Source organism: Chrysoperla carnea, chromosome 1 (assembly GCF_905475395.1).
Source record: "Chrysoperla carnea chromosome 1, inChrCarn1.1, whole genome shotgun sequence".
NCBI lineage: Eukaryota > Metazoa > Arthropoda > Insecta > Neuroptera > Chrysopidae > Chrysoperla > Chrysoperla carnea.
Window position 1 is genome coordinate 111,728,252 of NC_058337.1, and position 18,565 is coordinate 111,746,816.

Genomic DNA, 18,565 nt, shown 5'->3' on the forward strand with positions numbered 1-18,565 from the left:
TGGCTGAATATTTGATTCTTTTCTTTTTAAGATTAGGTTGGTTAAAATACGTCAGACACCTAAGAGCGGTTACGGTATTTGCTTTGAAAAGTGCGTATTCCCAAAAATTACTGATTTTAAAATTATTTTAAGAAAATTTTCTTTAAATCATTTTTCATGTCTTTTTAGCCACATAAATTAGATTTGCTGAACAATTTTCACGTAGCCAGCACATCGCCACATCACTTCACACACCATTTCAGTGGGACTGTAACTTTTATATGATTCCTAGAATGTAATTTTGTATATTTTAAATTTATACGTTACATATATTATGTATGTGTTTGTTTGTTTATCTTTCTTAACTTATATGACGTAAAAAAACAAACGAACGCGTAATCAACACTGTCTCTACATGGTATTTCAACAAATAACTCCCGAATTTTCCCGTTGCTAGCTAACACCGCGCCATACATTATTATAATAAAAAAAAAAACCTATTCAATCATTTTAGCGGGACTGTAAATTTTTCCTATAATGTAATTTTAATTTCCCAGAAGGTTGCTTTATTAGCGCGGATCTTGTGTTTAATATTATATATATTGTGGAAACCCACCCACGTACAAAATAGTCTACGAGTACAAAACAGTCTACTAGTCAAGTTTACTAGTACGCGATGTCTTATATAAACACTGACGGAAAAAAATTATCTAATTATAGATAATTCTCAAGATCTTAACCCTGCCCCATAGTCTGCTCTTTTTTTTTACTCCTTGCATACAAAATTTTTACCATTTTCTTCTAATCTATAAAAACTTTATTGATCTTGAAATAACTGTTTTTTATTTAAAATTGATAAATTGCATTACCCTTAGCAATTTTGAAAAGATAATTATTAATTACCTGGAAATCTACTGCATTTAAAATTAAAATAAAGATATAAATCTTTCCGGCAAAACATTTCAATCGATAGGGGAAAACATTTAGTTCAGAAGAGATAAAACCGACTTTACAAATCTGTAAGCTTTATAGTGTCTATATAGCGTATTTTAAAAAATTTGAAATTAAATAATATAAGCTTGGAAATTTTTTCAAAAATTTGTTTCTAACCCAAAATTATCAAGATGAGGTTCAGTATCTTGAAATAAATAAAGTGTTAAATTTATATACAATGCCAGATTGGATATGCAAGCGAACATATATACTGTAGTATATTATACAGGGTGTGTACTTAAGCTGGCTACATATGGAAAACTTTTTTATTATAAGGTTTACGAAAATAAGTTATTCTTTATAAAAATCTCTGCTTTCGAAAATATTAACATTCAGCTATTTACTCTTGACAACGAATGTACAGAGTGTCTAAAAATTGAAAGAGTTCGACAGGAATATTAATGGCCGTATAGATTTTTAGACCATTTAGAACAGATAATAAGAGAAACAGTTTAAGAAATCACTTCCGAGATATGTAGGAATGTATTTAAAGAATTTTGAAATAACAATTTCATGTATGGAATATAATAAAACTTTTTACAATAAAATGTAAATCACTAAAGATCAAATATTTTAATAAACAATTAAATTGCCTATAAAAAGTTACTGCACCATATTTGAAAAAAAGGAAAAAACCTTTATTTTCGGATTCAGCAGAAAAAACTACGCTGAAAATCATAAGTCGTTTTCGTGGTACTCAATCGGCCACGAAAACCGGTTCAGCTGCCAGAGTAATCTTCATAGAGCTAATTAGCCCAGGTTATAAACCTTTCCCCTATATCTAAAATGCGTAATTACATTGCTTACATTTTAATTAAATTACTATAATAAGGTGGTTAAATTTATGACGTTATTGGATGTATAAACTGTGCATATATTGAATTGTTTTCAAATATTTTCTGCTTTTTTTACACGCCAATTTTTTATTAGGTTTGAGAAATTTCCGGAAACATTTTCTTTAGTATTATATCAATTTTTTAAAGCTATTATTAGGATGTATAGAAAATTATTTAAGATTTTTAAATGTATTAATGTTAGTAGTATCTCGTAAACCGTTCAGTTAATAATAAAGTTATTTTTTTTCATTTGATTCTCGTACAGTTTAATTGTAGTTTAGTGCATTTTTATATTATTCTGTGACTCGCGTTGACAAAAGATTTTTTTATCATTTGCAATTTTCTTGGTGTTTCCAAAGTTAAATAAAAATGAACGCTAAATGTATGCAACCGAAAATACGAAATATGGTACAATTGATTATCGATAAATTCGAAGAGAAAGATGCATTCCACTTAACTAACATAGATGATCTTGTAAATAAATACACAGAATTCCAAGAAGTTTTACCTAAAGTTTTTCCATTTTATGGTAAGAAAAATTTTAAAATTATTATTACGAAATATTCTTGTTAAAATTAAAGAAGAATTGCTGATAAATTCATTTTATTTTCTTAAAATAAAGCGTCATCCGCACTAAAAATAACTCAAGAGTGTGACCATCGAATCGAATTATATATTAATTGGACAGTTTGGGTTAACTATAAGTATTTACAGAAAAATAAATTTTTGAAAATTAGGGAGAATAATCGTATTTCTTAATTTCAAAAAGCCAGTGTATCAATCTTATTTATTTTTGTTTTAAATTTTCAAACTCAAAGGAACAAAAAATATCATTTTTAATAAATTATTATTAATTTTTTCACTATTATTAAAATGTTATTTTCATCTTTTTGTGTCTCTGCGTCACAAAATCTGCACAGAGCAAATATTTGGTGATATACATGTGATATATACATGTATATATCTATTTTTAACTATTTTTAACAAATTTTAGAAATTTTAAACCTTAGAAACCTTAGAATTTTTACTGAATTAATAAACATATATAATTAACTAGTGCAGATTTTGTGACGCAGAGATACTTCGATATTATAAATAACGCATTAATTTCCAAAATCAAACTTTTTCTTGTTGATAATAAAATTAAGTTAATAATACGCAGATATAATAATCATAAATTTTATTGTTTATTTGATTTGCACATAATATGAATAAAAACTGAATGAAATAAACATAATTTGTATGTTTAGTACAGAAATTTTAATGTATCTACGTTTTCAGCAACTCTGTATTGGTACGATTAAGGAAGCATGATTCAATTTAAAATTAATAAGTAATAGTTTTAAAAAAAATAGCTATTATAACTAGTTGTTCTAAAAAGTAGTTATTAAGTTCCAAAAAAAAATAATAATAATAGAGTGAATCAGAAAATTATTTTATCGTAAAAAAGCGTGGGATGCCAGATTTCAATTATTGTAAATATGTTATTGACAGATATTGGTAAAAGTAGAGTCATTACAAAATATCTTAAATAATGCACCTCACGTTTTGTTACGATTAAATTATTTTTTAATTAATCATTCTATTTTTTTTATTTATAGAAATTATTTTCTACTTTTTAGTTCTGCTAGTAACAAAACCATGTATTTTTGTTTTATTAATCTACTACTTATTTCCTACTTTTTATACTACTACCATCAACCCACCCCCTGCCCCCACCCGTCTTGAATTTCTCTTGTTAATATAGATACGTTTGGTAATTTCGATTTTTTTTATATTAAATGTCACCCATACAATCTGGTCTAATTGGACTTTTAAAATACTCAACTTTTTTTTCGTAGCTGTAAAATGCAACAATGATGCAGTGATATTAAAAGTTCTGGTAACTTTGGGTATGGGTTTCGATTGTGCCACAAAAAATGAAATCCAAACTATGTTATCGCTAGGTGTTTCACCCGATAAAATTATCTATTCACATCCAATTAAACAAGAGTCACATCTTCAATATGCTGCCTCCGTGAATGTGGGAATGATGACATTTGATTGTATACCTGAGTTACATAAAATTAAGCAATTTTATCCATCCGCAAAATTATTAATACGACTTAGCTGTGATGACGAAACTAGTCTGCATAAGTTTGGCGACAAATATGGCTGCAATCCTGATATTGGTAATTATATCTTTATTACTTACTTCTCTTTTAGATATCTTATACAGTTACAATCAGGCACGAAGGCCAACACCAAACAACACCAAACAACAACGAAAATGACATACGTCAAATAACATCGCAAGGTGAATAAATGTTTTTCATTGTAGTTTGATATGTGCCTTCGTGTCTGCCCACAGCACAATAGGTGAATTTACAATAAAAAGTAAAACTTAATATTAAATGACACTTATATGCTATAAACATAGCCTGTCCGAATTCGAGTAATGAAATATATTTTCAATTCTATTTACAGAAGCATTTGAGCTACTTTGCGTCGCACATTCATTAAAATTAAATGTTGTCGGAATATCATTTCATGTTGGAGGCAATTGTCGAGACTATAACTCGTACACATATGCAATAAAGAGATCACAAAAGTTATTTGCATTAGGGAAATCGATGGGATTTAATATGGTTCTATTGGATATTGGAGGTGGTTTTCCTGGTTCCGATCAAATCGAGTTTCGAAAACTTGGAAGGATTGTTAATGATTCATTAGAAACATATTTTTCTTCTGAAAACGTACAAATTATGGCAGAGCCTGGTCGGTATTTTGTTGAATCAGCTGTAACTGCAGCATGTCGAATAACTTGTGTGAAAAAACGGGCAGAAAATATTTCGTATTACTTGAATGATGGACTATGTGGGTCATTTGCATTTACTAACTTTGTTAATGGCCCATTTGAATTTAAAATTTTAAAAGTAAGTAAATTCCGTTTATATTCTTGTTCATAAGGTCTATTTTCTTCATTTATTGATAACCATAAAATGAATCGATACTACTTTCAATAACGAAATGTTTTGAATCTTCTTTTTGTTTTTGATAACATTTCGAATCCACCCCCCTCCCCATGGTCACGAAGTGTATACCTCTAAAAAGATTTTTTCCTAATTGGGGTACTGAATTAAAGTATAATACAGTGGACCCCCGGTAATCCGGCAAACGTTTTGCAAGACAGTCGGACTATCGAATTTGTCGGATTATTGAGTACTGCCTAAGACCCCCTATAGTCCGGAATTTTTTACAAAAGAGTACCTTGTTATCCGACAAATCACACATGCAATTATAAGATTCTATATGTTATACTCTGAAGTACAAATCATATTTCAATACAAAAACAGTAGTCGGATTACGGGGGGCGCCGGATTAGCCAGGGGGCCGGATTACCGGGAGTCCACTGTGTATAAATTATAATTATCTAATAATAATACAATTAACATTCTACCACATACATAATATCTTAAGGGTATATAAAAACATGTTTGGAATTTATTAAAACAATGATATTTTCTTTTTTATTTAAAATGGTAATTTTATTTTTCCATTCCTTTTAAATTAACTTAGTTATCATTAAGTCAAGGTTATGGCATAATCCAAGAGCTGGAAACACATTTAGAGCACGAATTTGATGCAGCTAGTCATTGCCAGAAAGTAGAGCTGAAAAGGGCCCGTACGAAAATCAAATTTTGGGGCCCCATTCGAAAGTCTTTCGTTAAAATAATATTATGGAAAAGCATAGTAAAAATACAGTTTTTATTCACATTCTAAACTAAACAACAATTTTTATATTTCATGTTGAATCAAAAATATTTTTCAACGCTTATTTTACCTTGAGCAGTACTTTGAAAACTTCTTTTAAAAACAGTCATTAATAGTGAATTTGGTTTAACTTTTATTTAATTAGCGTTATATTTTAACAGGACTTAACAGACTCGGAATTATACTCATCAATAATTTATGGACCAACTTGTTGGGGTGAAGATATCGTAGATAAATCAATACATTTACCTCAGTTACAAATAAATGATTGGTTATACTTGGAAAATTTTGGTGCTTACAAACAGGTGTTTGTAACAACTTTCAATGGTTTTTCAAAACCAAAGACGTATGTAATCTGTAGTACAAAAAACTGGAATCTTTTCAAAGCGAAATTTCCAATTTCTGAGTATAAAATTCAAAAAGATGGTACCTGTATGATTATCGATAATAATTTATAAGGAAATTATTTTATTTATTAACATTAATTTTTTATGACTGTATTCGCGACTCCAAGAAACTATGGGTGACACTTTAATGGCGGTTGAAGAAGGTGTTAACATCTATCTTCATGGTACAAACAAACTAAAATCATAGAACATTTAATCTATTTTGTATATAAATCAGTAGAGGTCAGCTTAATATTTTGGAGTCACGAATATACAAAAAGCTGAAGTAAGAACATATATATAAAGACGTGAAACCTCCTATGCCGAGTGAAAACAAAACACAGCCTGGTGCGCAGTACAAAGTACGCATCGACCGAAGATAAGACCTCGCCCAGATAGACGCCTTTTTTTCTGGTACCCTCTCCACTATAAGGAAGTTTCACGTCCTTTTATATATATCTGTTCTTGAGCTTGAGCTTAAAATGTCAAATGTGTGATACTGCTATATTTCAAACGTGTAAAATTTTATTTTTAATAAAAAAAATATATAATACTACCAATATCTTCTTACCTGTTATTCGGTCCAACCTTTCTAGCTCCAAACCTTGAAAGTTTCTTCGCTTTTATGTTTTCTATCACATTTCAAGGGCTGGAATCCCAACGTAAACCGACTTTGTCGTCGCATATCTAGAAGGCCTTTCGACCCCTCATCACTATCTTGGATCTTTCCAACTGTGAAATAAATTTGACACCCCCAAAGGGTCTTTCAATGTTGCTCATCAGTCTGACTGCCTCTTTTATTTAACAGATTTCCGCCAGTAGTATACTGCAACTAAATTCTTCAGTCCAAACCACTCTTAAATGTCGAGCATCATTGAGTAAATACCTACGCACCCTAGCTCCCGCTAGAGTTACAAATGGCATTGACATTTTAGTTTGCAACTAAAATACGTAACTCAGAAAAAGAACATAATATTAATCTTGTATCTCGTAAACGAAAAGATCTCAGAAATTCTTCAACAACGAATAACTAGCCTGAAAAACTTGAAATGACTAGTGCATGGAAGATAAAGAAAACAAAAATTTTCATAAAAATAAATTTAATTCTTAATTTTCATAAACAATGTGTTTCATTTTTTAGGTTTATGATAGTACACAAATATTAAAGCTTTGAAGACTAAATTTTTTTTAGACTCAAAAAAACAAAATTACTTTATTGAGTACTGTTTAACGATTCAATTGAATTTAATATAACACTTTTTTATCTTTGGCAGAATTAGGTATGTTTTTTTTAAATAAAAGAGTCTGCTCAAACCCTGTATAGTATATTAGAAGTTAATGCTGAGGGCACTTGAGAAAGTGGTTCGTCTTTAGTACAAGTGGGCTGAAGTACAATGTATTTCCGCTCAAACTTGACGATTTCCTTCTTCAAAATCAGATGAAGAATGACAGAATGGAAAGATAAAGCAGAATGTTTACCGTGTGTTTGTGATAACTTTTCGGAACAATAAGGTATCCTTCAGAACATAAAAGTATACTTTATTGTGATTTTTTTTATACCGTAGCTTCAAACCAGCTAAAATGACCCTGTTTTATATCCATTGAGTCATTCGCAGGAACTAACTCTCGTCTACTGTTAAAATATATTTTAGAATTTTTTTAATCATCTGTATCACAGTGAATATTCGACTCTAAATCTCCGTTCGGGTCTTTTTGCAAAAAAGAAAACATACCTACTATTTTCAAATTCCAGAAAATCGTATACTTTTCTTCGTATACATAAATTTTTTTTTTATAAAATACCAATAAAAAATTATCAATTTAAATGACAAAAAAGTAAATTTTTATTCTTTACAAAAATATTTTATAATCAAAAATAAATTATTATTGCTAATTAATTACGTTTTTCTAATTAAAATCAACACTCGTTACGATTAAAAGAAAATAAAAGATTAAATATTCTTGCGTTCCAAGAAGCCAAGGATGAATTTTATAGATCTTAATGTTAAATTGCATCATTTTTTTTTATAATCTAACAAAGTGCATCGATAGTATAACGAAGACTGAATCAGTAAGACCAAAACAAATTCATTTTCGTGGAAAAGGTAAGAAATTAATCACTTTTATCGGTAATATGTTGTGGATTGTAGAAGAATAAAAGAAGATAAAATAAATCGATAGTGAACTAAAAAATTGGTTTTTAATTTTCGATTTCTTGTAATATTAAAATCGATTAGAAAAATTGATTTAAAAAAAAGAAATAATCGATTTTGTTAATAATAAAACAGACGAACTGTTAATAACCATTGCAAATAATACACATTAAAACAGTAAACAACATTTATAAAATCCAAAAAGGTTCAGATAAACACGTTTAAACAGTAGACAAAGAAACCAATGTCTACAAAGGTCAATTTCCGTAAAATTCAATGCTTTTTCTTAGTTGATCAAAACTCCGTTACACAAATGATATTCCCTGCAAAACCATCACAAAATGTCGGCTCAATATACTGACTTATGAAATTCATCATGGATTCTAGGCTAAATGCGTTCAACTGAAAATTGATACTACTTATATAATAATTCAAATATATATATAAAACTTATTTGCATAAAATATTGATATTGATAAAATGCTGCAATATTTTTACAAAAACTTTGTAAATTGTTTTTTTAATCAAAATCGAAAGAGAATAAGATAGACAACAAAGTTCTATATTAAAATTACATGAACTTGGATTTATATTTTACTTCAAATAAATCGATATGGAATGGCAAATCATACAGAATGAAATTACACTTAGGAGCGATCGCCATTTTATCTCTCAGCTATCAGAGCACAAAAGAGAAGGGTGGACTCTTGACCTCAGTACATGTTGCAGGGCGACAGTTTTAGAATTTTTGGATCCGAAACCTTGGATCTATCAATCCTAGGTGAAATTCCAACGAAGAAGCTATGGAACTCTCCTTCGGGTGACAGATTATTCTCAAGGAGGGCACAGAAGATAACATGATCTATGTGCTAGGGTATCATTTGCGGTACCCCTCTAATGTATTATATGTAAATATAAGTATATCGAGACTTCTTGCTACTTTATCTTATTCTCTTTAGTATACGTTAATTTTAAATGCTAAAACTATCAACATTGAATTCTTCTAATAAATGTTCTCAGAACATTTTTTCTGGCAGTTTTTAATTAATATTAATATTCATAAAATGTATTGTCTATTCTTGAATACAATTGTATTTTTAAAAATCAGTTCAAATATTTAATTCTATAATAAGGAAAATGTACCCTTTCAAGAGTACCCTACCCATGAAATACTAATTAATTAGTGTGATGATTTAAAAAAAAATTGGACTTTTGAAAACCCTTCGTTGATTAATTAAATTATTTTGTACACGTTTAACGAATTTTACGTACCGCAAAATTTTTGAAATTACGTTTTTTTAAATTTGTTTACTCTACTAGATTACGTTCTGTAATCACACAAAAAAAATCCTAAATATAGTGGACATTCCTTGGCAATTTCATGCGTTTCTAGAGTTACTAGGGTAGTTCCTTTCTAAGGTACCCTACCCATGAAATACTAATTGTTAAGCGTGACGATCTAAAAAATATTAGGACTTTTGAAAATCCTTCGTTGATTTATTTATTTTGTATAGGTTTAACAAATTTGTACGCATTGAAAAATTTTTAAAGTTAGTTTTTTTGATTTGTTTACTCTAATAAATTCCTCTTAAGTGGGAAAAAATTTTAAATAATTTGATAAAATCGATAAGGTATCCATCCAATTACATCAATCTGTAAACCCGAGTCGGCATTCTATGCAGAGACACACAATTTTATGTAAAGAGTGTGCAAGAAACGTAAAATTTGATTCGTTCAATCTCCTAACACAAAGCTGCCATCCTCCCTTAGCGCAAGTCTAATTATATAAATAAGTATATATATTAATATATTGTAATCACTTAAATAAATGCAATCGAAATCTTAGGCGTGTTTTAGGCACATTAAAAAAAATATTTTGATAATATCAAATAACAAGTATTATTGCTGTTTACAGCCATCTTTCGCACGTGATTTTTTTGCTTTCTTCTCTAAAGAAGCAGTGCGACGTTGACCTTGAATCGGCATATATGGAGGGACAGGACTAGATTCATCATCTGAAATATCTATTTAAAAAAATTTTTTAAGTAACAATACAACCAATTAAAACATTATTTTAGCATTCAAATTAAGATGAGCATTTCTGTGGGCTGTATTATGCATTTTGTTAAAATATATCCCCTTAAGGTTAACTAGAGTACATGTGACGATTAAGTTTATTGCTTAATTATACTTGTGGTGTACACTTTTTACCTGTTTTATTTGAATGGTGATCGAAAAACAACACAATTTGGGCAGTGTTTCTTTTAGTTACCTGTTTCATTTGTGTTGTCTTGAGATACGATATTTTATGCTATTTTTCATCTTTTTTATTTATCTTTCCTCTTATTATTTGTTTGATTTAATTTTTATTTTTTATTTTTGCTTATCATTTTTACTTAATTTGATTTTTTGTTTGTTTCAGGTTGTCATTTGGTAAAATTTTTTATTTTTTCAACTTATTTTCTTGTATTTTTATTTGTTTCTTTTCACTTGTTTTTATTTTTATTTCTGTGTTTTTTATTTTATATTTACAACTTTTTTTATCTTATATTTTATTTTCAGGCTTAATCCCTTGGTTTTTTTGATATATTCATAACGATAATCCTATCTTAGGATTAAAACTTAATATTTTTAGGTGAAAGCAGGCAGTTACATTGTTTTAGAGGGTGTAACATAAAGATTTATTATTATTATAATCGGGTAAATAATTTTATTTTAATTTTAAGGGTAATATTTTATTATTATTTGTTTCAGGTTGATGCGGTCTTTTTCGGATTTTTTAATTTTAAGACTTTTTAATTTTAAGAGGTTTAATGCTACTGAAGAGGATTGCCAAAGCAATCGAAACCGGTCTAGCTAATTAATAATTTTATAATCTAGCTAAATATTTTTATTGTGGGTCCTTAAGGTAGTACCAGCATGAAATCACTTTTCGACAGATTTGGCCGAATTTTTTTTCTCGGGTTTATAATAGCTTTATTTATGAATTCCTAAAATTTCATAATTTTTGACCGTTTAGATCGCGAGATATTTAAAGACAAAGTTCGCGATTTTGAGGGTCATGTCCCATTTAAAGCATGTAAAATATCCGGTCTCTCCAACTATTTTTTATGATATTATTATATATTGAAGAAAAAGTAGAAAAAAATGTTTATACAATACAATTCTAAAAAAAAAATTTAGAAATTAATTTTCACTTTCGAGATATTAATTTTGACGTAAATTGATCGAAATTGGGACGTTGGCATAATTATTTCCCATTTTAAACGGTCAAAATTTCTGAAACTTTGGGAATTAATAGTAAGCATTATTAAATTCTTAAATTTAATTTTTCGTTAAATTCTGTCGAAAAAAAAATTGTACCATTGCTTTAACATAGAAACTGCAAATACCATGCTGGAACATCGTTAAGGGGATATATTTTAACAAAATGCATTATTTTAGCAATTTTAATTTGCCAGTTGGACATCTTTCTTCCACAAATGGTCAAATCTCTCACAAAGATCTCAAAGTATCGCATATAGCCAAAAGTCAGTTAATAAAATGAACAAAAGAAGTGATGAAGTTCATTAAAAATGGCGCGGTGAAGCGTCGAGTAGACACTATGTCTCTTTGCCCATTATATTTCTCTCACATCGACACAACGGTACTGTTCGCTCTAGTATTTGGATTCTTGTTAAATTATATTCCTCTGGCGGAAAAATTTCTCTTCGTTGCGCAAGTAAAATCATAAGAACTTATGGAATCTTTTTTTTTTAAATGTGGAGCATTGTACTTAAATAGCAATATTAAGAATGCCTTTTCATTTTTTTACTTTCTTCGGTTCAAAGAACATCGAACATAAATTTGCAAGTCAAATACAGCCTTGTTTATCCTCCGGAATCGCATTGACTTAATACGATTCAAAATTTTGCTATAGACATTGTTATCTTATTGTCTTTTCCGAACAAATTTAATAGAAAACTGGTCAGAATTTAACTACTATCTCGATAAATTTAAATTTTTTGACAATTCAATCAAAATGTTAAAAAAAAATGTATGTTACTAACCTGCGGGTGACGGTAATGAATTAATTGGACTGGTTGCAGCAAAATTCCCTGAATCATGTGGTGACGTTGAATTTGAATGTATTCGTCGATTATAGGTCGGATCAATTGCCATTGCAATATTGAATTGTTGCTGTGTCCCTACATTAGGTGTACTTGCTGTACTTGGTTGTAAACCACTTTCTGGAGAATCACAATACCAAGAGCCTTTCGATGATCGTGAACTAGATGTCTTAAGATCTAACTGACCAGGTCGCATCATATGCATGGGAGATGATAACCGTGGATCGATGATCCCAGAGTCATTGCTTTTATTCGGTGAAGAGACACCAGTTTTTCGTATTTCAGTTTGATAGCTTTTTGTGGGACTTGTCTTTAATGGAGATTTTGAATTTGTCTCCTGAATGTTATCAATTGGATAACTGTAGTTAACATCATCTTCTATAGTGTCTAGGTTATAAGAATGCGCATATTTTGAACGCCCATTTACTGGATATGATTCAGAGGTTGTAGGAGACGATGTCTGTTGTTTCAGTACATCAGTTTGACTTATTAAATCAACGGGATCCGAGTATGAGTCTTCTTGATTTAAATTTGGTGGATCAGGATTTATTGTTTGAATTTTATTCATTTCTTGTTGCTGTTGCAGTTGTTTTTTAGCAAGCGAACGCTGTTTTGCTCGTTCACGAGCTCTGCGAGCTTTAGCTCTTTCCTAATAAAAAAAATTTATTGTTCAATAACTGTTCAGTAATCATTTGTTTAAAAAAAACTTACCCTTTCTTGTAGCACTCGGGCTAACTCTTTATCCTGTGCCTCAATTGCCATTAGACGATCTTTAGAGAATTGTGAAATTTCATTAGCATCCTGTTCTTGAAGTTGCCTGGCAAGCTCCTAAAAAAATTCAACACTTTACACATTTAAACTAAGTTTTGTAAAATAAGAATTATTTCTTTAAAAAATTATCTCGTATTAAGTTCGAGCATCTGTTGAATATTCGACGCACCAATCTACGAGTGTTACTCTAGTCATGTGTAAATAAAAATCATGCACCAGAATAACACCCGCCAATCGACAAGTCAAAACATCTCACACTCACAAATCTTATTCTACAACCTTATCTAGCTTTGGATAAATTCTAAAGTATAATAATTTAACGAAAGGTTTACCGCATCTTTTTCCTCTTGTAAACGTTTCTCTTCCACCTCATCAAGTGGAATTCCAACTTCATCTGATAGCGCTACATGACTTAATATTTCAGTTAACTCTGCTTCTGGATTATTTGGATCTATAATATTTTCATAACTATTACTCATTTTCTTAACTCGGGGTAATGGAACATTTTGATATGCCGCTGTTGTAGACTGTTGTAAATTTTCATCAATCGAATACTGTTCTGGTATTATTGTGGGTATGCGTGGATTAAAATTTGATTGTTTAGGCGTGTTTGGCAGTGGTATAAGTTGTCCTTGTCTTCGTGGCGAGGATGTTGTTGATAATACTACTTCTGGTGGATAAGATTTTTGTGGACTTATATTATTATTATTTGTTAAATTAAGTGATTGTTGACAGTTTTTTGAGACTGATTGTTGAATATTTTGTAACACAGGTTGTTGTTGAGCCAAAGCTTCTTCTTTTAAACGTAATTGTTTAAGCCGGTCTTGTTCCTAAAAATAAAAATAAACTCTAATTAGGCACACCATGATCTTAGATTTAGATTAAATTTCAAAATGACAATAAGAATAAGAGCACAATACGGTGATATTTAAATAGCTTACCAGAAGACGTCTAGCAATTTGCTTGTCATGTTCTTCTAGTAACTTTCGTTTAATTTCCTCTTCTTTTTCTAGTCGTTCAGCAATTTGAGCAGCTACTCGTGCATCTTTTTCTTCCCTACAATATAGAAAATTATTAAAAATTAAAATTAAAACCAATAAAGTTTGGTACATACTGTTCGCGAACCATTTGTTGATATAAGGCTGCTTGATATTCTGCTTGACGCTCTTCACGTAATTGTTCAGTGAGTGCACACGGAAAATCTTCGCGAACTTGAGCATTTCTATTTTTATTGCCAGATAAATGTTGATCGACTAAAATGAAAACAAAAGTCATTTAATGTAAAGTAATTTTTAAAAAAATGGTCATGATTTCTGAACTATGGGATTTACCCCACTTACTGTATTAAGACCTTTGTATTCGATTTTAAAAATAATATTGTAGCTTCCTAATACCTTTGAAAAACCTAGGAAGCAATTATTTAATTTATATACCGAAATCAAAAATAAATTTTGATATTAATTTGAAAATTGAAATAATTTTAGTAATTACAACACATTTTTCAAGGCTATTACAAATTTTTAATTTCATCCCGAATTTGTCACGCTAAAACATCAAGGTCAAAAAATTACTAATATTTGATTCTAACAATCTTAGCTGGCTGAACAGTGGATGAAGTTTTTCGCGGCTCAAATTCACAATTATGAAAGACTATACATTTTAACGTCATTAGAGGTAGCATTTTTCGACAAATAAAATTGATTTTCGTATTTTCCTAATATACCTAATTCTAGGTGGTATATCAAAAAATTTTGTTTTAATAATAACGTGTTTTTGGATACTAATTACCCTCAAGTTTGATTTTATTCAATATCGAAAATCAATGTTTTTAAATTTAATCTGTACTTAGCGATTTATTCGCTTTTCATAGCCGAATATTCCTCTTTCAGAGATGTCAGTTGCAAGACACCTTGAAAATCTTAATAGATCCGGTAAAATCCGTCATTGAGCATGAATAATTTTCGCATTGAAAATTTTTGCAGGATCCCGTTAAAAGAATGCTAATGAAAGTAAAAGTGCAGGTTGACGGTGGGTAACTTGGTAGGCTATTGTTTAAACTAATCTTTTTTAAGCAAATAAATAATATTGACCAAATCGCTTCGGAAAAAAATTGATTAAATAATTGAGATCAAATAAAGAAAAAATGTTCTAAGATATTTTTCTCTAAACCCTCAATTTTCGAGTAAACAATTCGTAAAATTTGAAAAAACGCTATTTTTACGATTTTTATTCCTCAAAAAGTGGATGAAAAAATCAGATTTTCAATATGTATAAAATTTTTATTTGTAGTGTAAAGCTAACTCAACAACATCCCTAAAAAATTCTTGGCCTAATTGTATTTTAAGTACTTTATTGTCAATTGCTAAGAGAGCACGCGAAAAACCAACCAAAAATAACGACTTTCTGTTCTATACATGCTCTAAGGTGGGTTTTTCACCAATCACCTCGAAATAAAGTGTTGTAAAAATAGTTTTTCCAATTTTCCGGAGGGTGTTTCCGTCTTTCTATGAGGGGTTTTATATATCCGTCTTTCTAGATTAAAAATCAACAAACTTACGCTAAAAACCTGAAACATTTAACCTACATTTTGTAAAAAATAATAAGCGAAATTAGAAAATAAATGGAGCTATTGCACAAGCTGATACGAATAAATTATATATGCATATTTTTTTTTAAATAATAGAATAATCATTTTTAATTGAATTACTTACTATGATGAATTATGAGAAAAACAACGAAACTTACTTTCTTCATTTTGTAAGCGATATGCTAATGCACCATCTTCACGTACTAACCATTCACGGCATACTGTAATGTAAACAAATTCATTCATTTATCATATTATTCATGCTTAGTCAAAACAATCATTTTATAAATTAGAATAAATTAAATATGAAAATAAGAATAGAATAATCTAAAAATATGAAAATAAGAACGAAACGAATTTCGAAAAATAAATTCAGAATTAATACAATGGAACTGCGATAACTTGAAACTGTCAGATATGTGTATAAAAAAATTTTCTAAGAAACTTTTTTTCGGTATTTCTAACCATCTCTGACGCTAGACAAAATATTTAGAATCAACCCTATTTGCCCATTTGTAGTAGGCTGAGTTTAGTTTTCGGTTAAGTAACCTAAAAAAACCTGACACATCATTCTGTAAGACTGTGCAAAATTTCAAATCGATATTCCTCTAAATAACGAAAATATGGGGGTGTCTTCATTTTAAATGCGACACACTGTACATAGATCTTTTTTAAACTTCAAAAAGTTTCTTTAAAGAATAAAACATGGATTGGTTTTTATACCATGTATATATGAAATATATACCAAGGTATACTAATTTTATAACGCTAAGAAATATTGATGATACGAACAAAATTTTGATATAGGTGTTCATATAATCATCTAATTAGTCTATTTCCGGTTGTCCGTCCGTCTGTCGAAAAAGAGATATCAAGGCTAAAAGCTTTTTAAGGCGTGCTTAGGACGTAAAGAGTGAGTTTAAGTTCGTAAATGAACAACATAGGTCAACTGGATCTTGTTAACCGTTAGAGATAGAACAAAAGTTTAAATATAAAAAATGTTCTTTATAAAACAATTAACAACTTTTGTTTGAAACTTTTTTTGTAAATATCACTGTTTACCCGCGAGGACGCAAATTAGGACTTTGGTGCCCAGTTTCTCCATAACTATAAAATATAGGGAGTTGAAAATTTACAGGTAACTTCAACTATTGGTCTTGAAAAACATTCTTGAAAAAAACAATTATTATCGAAAAATTTCTAGAAAATATTTTTGAAAAACCAAATAAATGACGACCGAAAGGCCGCCATAATTGTGTTGGTTTTTAAACTCTTCTAATTAATAAAACATAATACAAGCACTGACATTCAACATACCAGCGTATTTCAACAGTTAGCTCAGTCAATTGTTTTTAAATTTCTTTTATTTTGAATGTCAAGAGTGCTAAATTTCATTAAGATTCAAACACAAAGGACATATGCATGATTAAAAGAGGGGGTATAGAGATTAAGTCTGAAATAAATATGTAATCTGTCTTTTTACCAAATTTTATCCGAGGCAATTTCGACAGAAGTGTAAAATATCGTGAAGGTGTAAGGTATAATAAACATCCAAACTGACTTTTAACGTTTCTAATATTTAAGTTTGATATGGTGACAAAATCGCAAAAAATTCTAAGAAACGAACAAATTTTCGTACTTGTTTTAAGTAGCATTTGAAAGAATGAAATCTATTACAAATAGCAGATGACTTTCCAAGGTACACTTTTTTATATTGAAATTTAGCAATACATGTTTTGTTTCAATTTAAAAATATGTAATTTAGTACCCATTTCCGGTAGTTTGGACGGTTAAAAAAACTTACAAATAAATTATTATTATAAAATAGTTTTAGGGTTCCGTAGACAAAAATCGAGCTAAGGTCCTATTTTCAATTTTCACTCCTAACAACACTCTTCTCACCTGACCAAATTATAAATTTGTGCACTGTGGCCCAAGTCTAAAGTATGTCTAAGGACTCTCTTGCGTCTAAATCTATTGCGGTAAAAGTACGATATCCCCTTTTAACGGGGACCGAGGCAACAGAAACTAAATGCCCCTATCTGAAGATCCTTTAAACGCTAAACGCACAAATATACGGTTCCTAATTATTAAATTTTTTTCGTCAGCCCGATTCAATAATATGTGCAACAGGCTAAGGAAGCATTGTAGTAACAACGCTTTACAGAATCTTATTTTATCGGCTTTAACTTTCTTTGAAAGGGTTAATTCTAAATTTTGAGAGAGATTAAATATATTTTTCATCACAATTACAAAAGTTTATTATTCGAATATAATAAACCAAAAATTATACCCATTTATTAGTTAAAAATAAAATAATTTTACTTAATTATGTTAAATTTAGCCCGTAGATAAAAAATGCTTTCGTTTTTATTTTTATCTCATTATTAAAAGTGCTTATTATTTTTTTTATTATAAATTCCTCAAGTATTATTAATCAAACGCCACTGGCATCATTCTACTAAAATGAACATGTTAAATTACTTAGAATTCAACATACAGAATAATTATTTTTCCATTCTTCTAATTTATGGAAAAATTAACTATACAAAAACACGCATTCGTTCAATTAAAAATAGACAAAAAAAAAGTAAATTCCTGTTGCTCCCATATTTACAATGTAGACTCATTTTTTTGTTTGTTTATAAATACATGAGATTACACTAACCTTCATTTACTCTTCCAGATTTTGGTAAGCCATCTCGATCAGGTTTGGTACTAGGCATTTCACTTAATGAAAAATTCATTTTCAAAAGAAAACACTACACACGCATATAAAATTAATTTTTTTTAAGTGTAAGCCATACATGAAAATGAAAAAACAAAAAAAAAAACTTTTTAACTCTTTGTTTTGTCACGTCAGAACACAACACCTGCTCTACTGTCAACGAAAGATGAACTAAAAACAGGTTACAAAGTATAATAAAATAAAAGTATAATAATCAGTTTCAGTAGGAAAGAGATAGTTGAATTTTCTAAAAAGTCTAAACGATTTTAT

At 29.4% G+C, this 18,565-nt stretch overlaps 2 protein-coding genes across 3 annotated transcripts; one reads left to right on the plus strand and one right to left on the minus strand.

Annotated features, from left to right (window-relative positions):
• Positions 1–2,177: 2,177 nt before the first annotated feature.
• Positions 2,178–7,113, plus strand: LOC123293592 (ornithine decarboxylase 1-like). The gene is made up of 5 exons (XM_044874466.1): positions 2,178–2,337; positions 3,650–3,979; positions 4,275–4,723; positions 5,723–5,907; positions 7,089–7,113. Exons 1-5 carry the CDS (start codon positions 2,178–2,180, stop codon positions 7,111–7,113), a joined length of 1,149 nt encoding a protein of 382 aa, XP_044730401.1.
• Positions 7,114–9,177: 2,064 nt separating this feature from the next.
• On the minus strand, positions 9,178–18,441 carry LOC123305983 (trichohyalin). Of its 2 annotated transcripts, XM_044887830.1 has the most exons (9): positions 18,236–18,441; positions 15,726–15,788; positions 14,095–14,233; positions 13,922–14,036; positions 13,651–13,810; positions 13,313–13,596; positions 12,921–13,037; positions 12,150–12,858; positions 9,178–10,124 (listed from the first exon to the last, which is right to left on the minus strand). In XM_044887830.1, the coding sequence occupies exons 1-9, from the start codon at positions 18,312–18,314 to the stop codon at positions 10,000–10,002; spliced, it is 1,791 nt and encodes a 596-aa protein (XP_044743765.1). In that variant the 5' UTR covers positions 18,315–18,441; the 3' UTR covers positions 9,178–9,999. The 2 variants fall into 2 exon arrangements, with proteins under 2 accessions (XP_044743765.1, XP_044743764.1); XM_044887829.1 differs by having other exon boundaries at positions 13,313–13,810.
• Positions 18,442–18,565: the final 124 nt, after the last annotated feature.